Genomic DNA, 10516 nt, shown 5'->3' with positions numbered 1-10516 from the left:
GACGTCTCACTCTTGTTTGTGTGAAGTCTCACTCTTGTCTGTGTGACGTCTCACTCTTATCCAAACTCCCCGTCGAGGCCTCATTACGTCACCTACGAATAGACCTATCCTATGTGACGCAGCACAATATACAGATTTGTATATTGTGAGTCCGCGATTATCACGCAGGCAAATAACACTAAAGAAGTAGTTCGCAGTTAAAAGTTTGAAAATATTGATATTGAGAGCATTAATATAAAAGTATGGATTTTATTTTAAACATAAAATGATCAAAAGATCATTAAAAAGTAGGGAGACTCTGTTCAAATTATTGTGTAAAGTAATGAACTTGATGTTTACGTTCTTGTTTTGAAAGTTGTTTACGTTTGACGTTATGTTTTTTCGTCATTCTACAGTGACGTCACAGTATACGCGGCCTAAGAAATCGCTATCCCATAATGCCTAAGTGGAAGAGTTTGGTTTGTGAGCAAACGAACTCTGGTGGAAGTTTGACTCTTATCTACATGTATGTGATGTCTCACTCTTGTTTGAAGAGACAATTCATTGAGTGGCTGACTGTATTTGCACACTATCAGTGCTAACCAATCTGATTAAAATCTTACCCTATATATTATGATCCGCTCACGCATATCTAGGGATCCTTAGTACAGCGATTTACGTGAGCGGGTCATATGATCTGATTTTAATCAGATCACAGTGCTAACATAAATACTGCACTGTTTTTAAAGGATTATCATGTGTCCAAGACCAGTATATACATTGTACTGTACTATAACACTGTGGTTGTTCTTTTCAGAGTCTAATTTATGTATTCATGAATTGGTGTACGTTTCAAATGCAAAAAAGAGACAATTTTGAGTTTAATGTACTCATTGAATATAAAGGATATACAAAAACATTGCATGATATATTTGAATAGTCTGTACATAGCAGACAGTTTGTTAAATTTCAAGGAATTTGACAACAGACTAAATGAGTTACAACCTACATGTAATAGTTCGTTTCTTGGATCATTCGTGTACGTCATTCTTGTACGTATGACGTCACTGTCCGCAGTTAATCATGACTTTCACTCCCTGTCCACTTCTGGCCATCTCAAACGCGTCCAAGGTCTGCTCCAGTCTGAACCGGTGTGTGATCAGCGGCTTAACGTCAATTTTGCCACAGGAGATCATTTCTATCATCGTGGGCCAACTATAACAATGAAAACAACGACAAAATTTTTACTTCGAGCCAACTGCAACAATGACTTAATTTTACTTGCAAACCAACTTCAACAGCGAAAAACCATATGACAATCTGCACTTAGGTAGGACCAATTGTTACAAAGATTTTCTTTTTCTTTTCTTTTTTTAGACCAAAAATGAAAAAGTCTGCATTAACACGGGAAACAAAAACACTAAATTGATCGTTTTACATGAATCTAACTACCACGAATTATGTCATAGTGGGTTAACTACTAACTGGAAAAAAATTCCCATGGGTCAACTACTTAATCCGCACCACAACAACGAAACAATGCAAATCGATCACGAACTTTAAAATTACAATAACCTTCGAAGCATTCACACAAATACACCAAGATGTCCAAGAACCATCACACATCAATGATATACTCGTACCTCGTAATAACGAAAATCAAAATGCCTCTAGCAGCACAACACCTGACCATCTTAACTAAAACATGGATTAAAAGTAAGTGAAAAATGTAAGGGACGTTCTTCGCATTATGCATGCTATCCCATATAGAAATGGCTCTCCGTCAGCGTCATACATACGGGTATCTTGTATATTCGGTCTTTGTCAGCATTAAACATACGGGTCTCTATCAACATTATACACACACACATATATATATATATATATATATATACAGGACACAGCTTTGTCGGTTCGTAGGCCTCTCAAGATCATTCTGAATTACGCGTATGTTCATCCTTCTAATTTTTATAGGATCAGCGGCTGTCCGAAAACTGTTTCCTTTGATGTAGATTAATTAAGTGATAATCGAACAGTCGTGATGAATCACTGTGTTAAGTTTTTTTACCATTAAATTTGACAAAGGTTAGTTAGGGGTGGATTAGAAGTAACACAGTGTTATAACAGAGTTTACGCATGAATCGCTTTTGAACAACACTTAACAATTTTGTTAGCTTTAACGCAATATTAACACTACGTTGAAGTTGGTCAACTTTGGAAAAGCCGATCCCAGGATTCAGTTGCATAAAGGTTTGTTAATGACGTCACTAGCAGAATTCGATTTGATTGGAATATATTATCTAACTCTGACTTACGTGTTGACATAGCGGAACGATCCTTTGATCTCTATTTCCTTGGCAACAGTGGCCACAACCGGAAACGAAACGGAGGTAGGTCCGTGTCCGATTATGATTACCTGACCCCCGGGTTTGGTAGCCTGAAACAAACAAAAGTATAAATATTTATGTGCTGCGTTGGAGTACATGCATGTTAACGAAACCATGATTTCCTGTGGAAAACCTTCTTCACCGTCAGTTTTAAAATACGCAAAATATTCTAAGGAAAAAAAAGGATCCACTTCATATGGCCTTCTTCTAGATAATGTAAATCAATCATAGTCATAATTTCATCTTGATTTGCAGAAAAGAGCGCGAAATTTCAATTTTGTTATGATATAGCATTGAATTTCAATAAGAATACATGTAATTACACATTGAATGGGAATAGGCATTTTAACAATAACAAAAGTGCACAAACTCTTTCAAATTTTTATCATAAGTACTAAATGCCCTTAAGGAAATATCAGGTCATGCGCATCAATACATGTACAACTCACGTGAACAGCGAGGTTGACGGCGAACTGTGCCCCGCTGCACTCAATGGTCCTGTCTGGCATCGCCCCCATAAGATCCGCCAGTTTCGCAGCTACATCCTCCTCTTTGTCCTCGCGCGTCACCAGAAAAGTGTGGATGGCGCCACATTTCTTTGCAAACTCAAGACGCGAGGCGTCTATATCTGGTTTTAGTATGAAACATTCAATTGTTGTAGTACATTGTGCTGACAGTATCGTCTATCAATAACTGTATACAGTCTATCATATATAAGTATACTGTATCAAAATGTCGACAGACGAAAAAATCGAAATATGAAAATTCATAGTGAACATGATACAAAGCATGTACATCCCCGTACGGAGAAAAACGTCTAGATGCCATATTGATAATAAAAGGATAATGGAATCTGGTTACACAAAACATATGCATGGACAAGAGGCGAAGTCGTCCTTATGGACAAAACATATTTGAGTCGATGGACTATTTCTGACATTTTCATATCTTAGTGGCTACCACATCGAGCGAGCTTCATTTCATAACCAAAAGAAGCATTTATTGCCTCCAACGAAGTGTTTTAAACCCGACCCCGAATCGACATTCAACATCCTTGTCCAAAAGACTAAATTTGTTCCGGCTACTTGTGAAATGACACATATAGTTTTACCTGTCATACAAACAGCAGAGGCGCCCAGAGCCTTAGCGCTCAACATGGCACAAAGGCCAATTGGACCTGCACCCGTCACAAGGACCTTTTGACCCAAAGTGACACCTGCTCTTCGACATCCGTGTAAACCAACCGAAAGAGGTTCTACGCATGCTCCCTCTTCAAAGCTCACGTTATCTGGAAGTCTGCCAAAATAAACAGTTTTATATCAAGACATTATTTCATAAACATTATAACTTTAACCGTGTGTGGTATTGGTCGCGGTAGTTCAGGAATAAATCGTTTTCATCGTGGCCGTGAGGTTGTGAGTTCGAGCCCCGCTCAGTTAGAAAGGGAAAGCTCTACCACCGAGTTATCGAGACCAATGGAAAACTGTTGTAAAAATGTAAGTGCAGTGTACATGCATTGTACTGGTGTGTAAGTGCAGTGTACATGACCTGTACTTGTACTGGTACAGTGTACGTGTATTGTACTGGTGTACGTGTATTGTACTGGTGTATATGTATTGTACTGGTGTATATGTATTGTACTGGTGTATATGTATTGTACTGTTGTACGTATATTGTACTGGTGTACGTGTATTGTACTGGAGTACGTGTATAGTACTGCTGTAACTGTATTGTACATACATTGTACTGGTGTGTAAGTGCAGTGTACATGACCTGTACTGGTGCAGTGTACGTGTATTGTACTGGTGTATGTGTATTGTACTGGTGTACGTGTATTGTATTGGTGTACGTGTATTGTACTGGTGTACGTGTATTGTATTGGTGTACGTGTATTGTACTGGTGTACGTGTATTGTATTGGTGTACGTGTATTGTACTGGAGTACGTGTATAGTACTGGTGTAAGTGTATTGTACATACATTGTACTGGTGTGTAAGTACAGTGTACATGACCTGTACTGGTGCAGTGTATGTGTATTGTACTTGTGTACGTGTATTGTACTGGTGTACGTGTATTGTACGTCTATTGTACTGGTGTACGTGTATTGTACTGGTGTACGTGTATTGTACTGGTGTACGTATATTGTACTGGTGTACGTGTATTGTACTGGTGTACGTGTATTGTACTTGTGTATGTGTATTGTAGTGGTGTACATGTATTGTACTGGTGTACGTGTATTGTACTGGTGTACGTGTATTGTACTTGTGTACGTGTATTGTACTTGTGTACGTGTATTGTACTGGTGTATGTGTATTGTACTGGTGTACATGTATTGTACTGGTATGCGTGTATTGTACTGGTATGCGTGCATTGTACTGGTGTACGTGTATTGTACTGGTATACGTGTATTGTACTGGTATATGTGTATTGTATGTGTATTGTACTGGTGTACGTGTATTGTACTGGTGTACGTGTATTGTACTGGTGTACGTGTATTGTACTGGTGTACGTGTATTGTACTGGTGTATGTGTATTGTACTGGTGTACGTGTACTGTATGTGTATTGTACTGGTGTACGTGTATTGTATGTGTATTGTACTGGTGTATGTCTATTGTACTGGTGTACGTGTATTGTACTGGTGCCTTTACTTGCATTCCAATCAAAAAATTAGTGTATACTGAGGGATTGTACTTGTTACACATGCGTATACTTACTTAAAAGTGAAATCTGCGGCATGCACGAAATATCTGGCTAGGGCCCCATCGTCAGGAGGTGTGGCCAAAAAGTAGACTTTGGGACACATGTTGTAACGGCCCGTCTTGCAGAACTCGCACACGCGGCATGTGATATGTGGATCTACCGCCACACGGTCCCCTGAAAGTGAGACGGCAATGTTTATCAACAACCTTAAACAACAAGAACCTCAGGAGCCACATCGCTCACACGAATCACCTTGACCCTGCTGTTGTTCAGCTATTGTGATTTTTAAAAGATTTTTGGTCATCTTTATTCCAGTGAAAAATTCTTACCCCATATTGTGACCTCAACTTAGACCAATAGAAACAAAACATAACCATGATGCAATGTCACAAGATAACAAACACCATGACATGGAATAGTACAATATATTAACGCCCAACCTTAAACAGTTCAGAAAATATTGCCTAGGTTAACCTTTCTTAAAAGTAAGATAAAATCCTAGATCAGGTGTCAAGGTCACAACGTCTAAATCTGTGGTAACAAAAAGAGAGGTCTTGTCAAAGGGAATGCATGAAAAGCGAAGATATCGAACAGTGATCACTCCTACAAGGAATACAAAATGAAAAGTTCGGTAGACACGGACCTCTGGACATACCAGAGGTGGGACCAGGTGCTTAAGAGGAGTAAGCATCCCTTGTCGACCGGTCTACCCGCCGTAAGCGCTAACTCTTGATCAAGTAAACTAAAAATTCGTAGTCAAAATTGGTGTGCCGAGAACGGCATACATGAAATATCAAAGATATATCGCCCAGCATTCACACTTTATGAGCAAAATTAAAGTTTCGGTTAAATTTTTCAAATTTGAGTCAAACTTTAAGGCCAAGGTCACCTGGTCAGACATCATTGCATCAAATGAAATTTCTTGCCATAAGGAATATGAAAGCCCTACTTTAAATAGTTTAGGAGATATTGCCTTAGTTAGGGTTTGAATAAATGAATCAACAAAACTTAAAACATTTTAATTCTGATATGATTCAGTGTCGTCCTGCTAATCTTGAAAAGATTTTTTTTTTAATTTCTGGTATATACCCATATCTAACTTTAATACTCTATAATTATCTTCTGGGCCCCCTGAATTTAACAAACTTAGATTTACACTATCAGAAGACGCTTGCATTAATCACAGGCACCTGAAGTATGGATATTACCCCCCCCCCCCCTTTTTCATAATTTTTTTTTGGTGGCAATAATTTCTCTGAAATGTATGAATTCCCAGTCTATCTCATCCCTCTTTCGATTCATGTAATCGTTTCACGCTTTTTGTAAGCTTTAAAGATTGGCCTTCTACCGGTATAATAAAATACACAAGGTAAGAAACAAAACAGGGGGTCCCCGTTTCCGGGCACATTTTCCAAGTAATTACAGCGTTACCTAAGGAATTTTGACGAGCGGCAGGTCGGGGAGATGTCATACTACAAGTCTCTTCAACTCAAAACCCATCTCATCTCTTTTATTTGACACAATCTTGCGTGCATTGATCGGACAGGGCTTCATCTCTTCCACTGGCAGCCAAAAAGGAGGTCACAGAGTACGAATTTATAACGTGTCGTGTGATTGGTCCGCGAATAATCCCGAGACCCTTCGGATGATCCCGAGACTAAGCAATGTCTTTGCGAACCAATCACACGGCGCGTACAACAAATTCGTACTCTGTGACCTCCTTTTTGGCTGCGTTACTATATATATTTTAAGATGCGTCACTATACCTATATTAAGGTGCTTGACTGTACCTATTTTGAGGTGCTTGACTATACCTATTTTGAGGTGCGTGACTATACCTATTTTGAGGTGCGTGACTATACCTATTTTGAGGTGCGTGACGCCCTCTCCCACTTTACTGATGACTCCACTGATTTCATGACCTAGCAGTAACGGTTTAGTGACCACAAAGTGACCAATGGCACCCTCTTTCCAGTACTTGACATCAGAACCACAGATACCCACTCTCTGGACAGCAATCTGCACCTCTGTAATAGATAGAAAGACAAACAGATAGAGAGACAAACAGATAGAAAGATAAAGTGTGTAAAATCAATCTGAAACATACATAAAAATAGTACAAATTCAATCATTTACGAATCTTTAATTTATGCATTGTCTATCTATAGTTGCATGCATGTGTGTACATGAGAGAGAGAGAGAGAGTTCATTGCATTCTTTGCGCTTTATGAAATATTTCAAATGTTGTTTGTATCTGTTTGTATCTAATATTCTTGAATGATCCTCTTATGTTTACGATAAATAACTGTATCCCATTTCCATTCTTAATGCCGGGGTAGCGTGTGACAGCGTGGCAACAATTCCATCGTCATCTAGCGCGCTATTCACGCGCTGCTAGATTTGATTCCACAGGTCGTGAGTTCAACACCGGGTTGGGGCAGAAGGGGGTATCCATATATGGTAAATTTATCTGTGATTTTATGCAGTTATGCCTTTATGGTTGATATAGGTGAAGGCACGTGACTTAAGTCGTGTGAAACTAATATATATATACGGTATCAGTGGAGTTAGCGGGAACACCACATCCAGTCACATGACAGGCAAGGGGAAGGTCACATCCAGTCACGTGACAGGCAAGGGGAAAGTCACATCCAGTCACGTGACAGGCAAGAGGACCGGCACATCTAGTCACATGAACTGTGATTCACAATACATGTAATGTGCATTCTCTACACCAGCCAAAGGGGTGGGAGTGGGGGGTCCGGGGTTAGAAGCCCTCCCCATTTCGCCTGGAAAACAAATCATGCATGGTAAAATGGTAACCCCCCCTCCTCAAATTTTCTTGGATCCGCCCCTGTCGGGTCGCATAATGTTTATGAACATGTAATCGATTTGTTCCAGATACAATGTAGCAATCTAGGGTGGTCTATTTCATTCAATCAAAAGTGACGCTTCAATATCGATATATCCCTGCGAGCTCGAAATAAAAGACACCACAGAGTCGCCCGCCGCTTCTTCTTCATACTTGGATATTTTATTGAAAGTAGATATTAAAGGCAAACTACATGTAACAACTCAACTTTATGACTAACGGGATGATATCAGCTACTCCATCGTCAACTTCCCACATTTATGTAGCAATATTCCATTATCCCCTGTATACCGAGTATGGTGTTTATATCTCTCAACTGATTCGATACACAAGAGCTTGTTCTGCGTACGGTCGGTTTTTAAATGGAGGCAAGCTACTGACAAAAGAGTTGATGCTTGTTATGGCAATCTGGTTTGCCAATAAAATCTATCATTGGGTGAAATGCTGTCTGACTGTTTTATACTGATTGTTATACTGTTCGTCGCACACTAATTTTGACAACGGATTACTCCATTTGCCTGGTCGGGATGTGGGGCTCGCCGCGGGTGTGACCGGTCGGCAGGAGATGCTTACTCCTCCTGGGCACCTGATCCCACCTCTGGTGTGTCCGGGGTCCGTGTTTGCCCAACTATCTGTTTTGTATTGCTTGTGGGATTTATGAAATTTGTCGCTGTTTGTTATCTTCACTTTTCATCTATTACTTCTGGTTCCGGATATAAGACAATTAAAAGTGACGCTTCAATTATTCAATATCTACCTTATGATACCGGGTATAAGACAATAAAAAGTGACACTTCAATGATTTAATATCTACCTTATGATACCGGGTATAAGACAATTAAAAGTGACGCTTCAATGATTTAATATCTACCTTATGATACCGGGTATAAGACAATTAAAAGTGACGCTTCAATGATTTAATATTTATACCTCCTGGTCCCGGGTCTTTGATTGGACAATCCACCTATAGAAGTAGAGAGAGACAAAAAGACTTACACATGAGAATTACGGATGCATTGAACAGAAGGAAAGATTTCTACGAGGTACGTGTAGCCATAGATCGTCTTTCTCAAAAGTTAACGTGTTATCGTGTATCAAGTACGACTTCATATCATTTTATGTGGTTCTTGATCGCGACGCATGGAGAGTGCCGTAAACGCCGCTACCCCCTCCCCCCCCCCACCACCACCACCACCACCACCACCATCACCACCACCATCTTATTCAAAATACAAAACATTATTCCTGTTGAATAGGTTTTTAGTTTTCTTTATGCTTAGAAGATTCTTTTCAATTAAATAGAATTTAAGTATACATTATATGTTTAGATTCTCAAGATTTCTTTAGCTGAATAAAATTTAAGTATGTGTTAAGAAGATTTCTCTCAGTTGAATAAAGTTTTATTTACTCTATGTTTAGAAGATTTCTCCATTGAGTGATAGTGATTGATTTAATTTTTTTTCCTTTGTTTAAGAAAATGAAACATATCTGCTTAAAATGTCAAACTAATGGGTCGGAATGGGGAAACTTTTTTTACTCAATGCCGTATTATTTTATCATTATCAGGTCAACTCTATTATCAATATCACCCCGGACTGTAAATCCCCTGTTGATCAAAAACCTGCATGCTTTGTTTTTCTTTCTTTCTTTCTTGTAAAAATTCAGATCAGTGTGATCAGGTTTTGAAGTGTTGCAGAATTAAAGTAAGAAAAAAATAATTATAGTAGGCTAGGGATATTCATCATAAAATAACCGTTCCCCGCAGTTAAATTTAGGACAGTTCATAAGATCGAAAACTAGGACGGAGTGGTCAGTTTGTACAAAAACGTGGCTTCCACACATACAGAAATCAGACATTTTTATCTATGTTATAGAAATCTATAGTGGTGTGCAGAATACACTAAGTATCAATGATCTGTTAATTTGTATATATAAATATTACCCACCAATCGCAAATCTCCTTTCTTATACAACACGGCTGACAGGTTGCTAATGCTCATACTGCCTGTAATATCGTAGAAGGGAAATAGTTCAATATATATACGTGTCAGTGTGCATTATAGAGATTTTTTCTCTCCCTTTTAATCATAAAGTTTGACCACAAAAAGTACTGCGAAATTCAGTTGGTCTTGTCGAATGTTTGATTTCCGATACTGAAAAATAATTTACAGCCAGAATTCTTACCTTATGTGCGAATCTGTACTAGATAAACAGAACAGCCCGACCTACATAATGCAAGATAAAGTTTCAGGAACCGCCAGGCAGATCACGTTCAAAACAGACAGGCGGATCCCGAAGGTCTTTCCAGGAAAAAAGCACAAGCTCTCTCTCTCTCTCTCTCTCTCTCTCTCTCTCTCTCTCTCTCTCTCTCTCTCTCTCTCTCTCTCTGACGGAACCTCAGTCTTTCTCAATAAGTAAGAGGACGTCATCACTGTGTCTAGAAGAGAATATAATACACACTTTACTGACCAGTACTACCAAAAAGTACTGATATGTTGGGTATAGCTATATGGACACTAATAGTTTTTATATGATACTCTCTATCGAATTTCGAGAAAGAATATCAGTGAGGACATAT

At 38.9% G+C, this 10516-nt stretch overlaps 1 protein-coding gene across 1 annotated transcript; it reads right to left on the bottom strand.

Annotated features, from left to right (window-relative positions):
• Nucleotides 1-847: 847 nt before the first annotated feature.
• On the bottom strand, nt 848-10206 carry LOC130052489 (sorbitol dehydrogenase-like). The gene is made up of 9 exons (XM_056157639.1): nt 10123-10206; nt 9885-9943; nt 8869-8902; nt 6929-7093; nt 5081-5240; nt 3478-3662; nt 2816-2994; nt 2295-2416; nt 848-1194 (listed from the first exon to the last, which is right to left on the bottom strand). Exons 2-9 carry the CDS (start codon nt 9936-9938, stop codon nt 1044-1046), a joined length of 1050 nt encoding a protein of 349 aa, XP_056013614.1. The 5' UTR covers nt 9939-9943; nt 10123-10206; the 3' UTR covers nt 848-1043.
• Between the last annotated feature and the right edge of the window lie 310 nt (nt 10207-10516).

This window comes from Ostrea edulis, chromosome 3 (genome assembly GCF_947568905.1).
Source record: "Ostrea edulis chromosome 3, xbOstEdul1.1, whole genome shotgun sequence".
Classification (NCBI taxonomy): domain Eukaryota; kingdom Metazoa; phylum Mollusca; class Bivalvia; order Ostreida; family Ostreidae; genus Ostrea; species Ostrea edulis.
The sequence above is the reverse complement of the archived record's forward strand: the minus strand, read 5'-3'. Positions and strand labels throughout refer to the sequence as shown.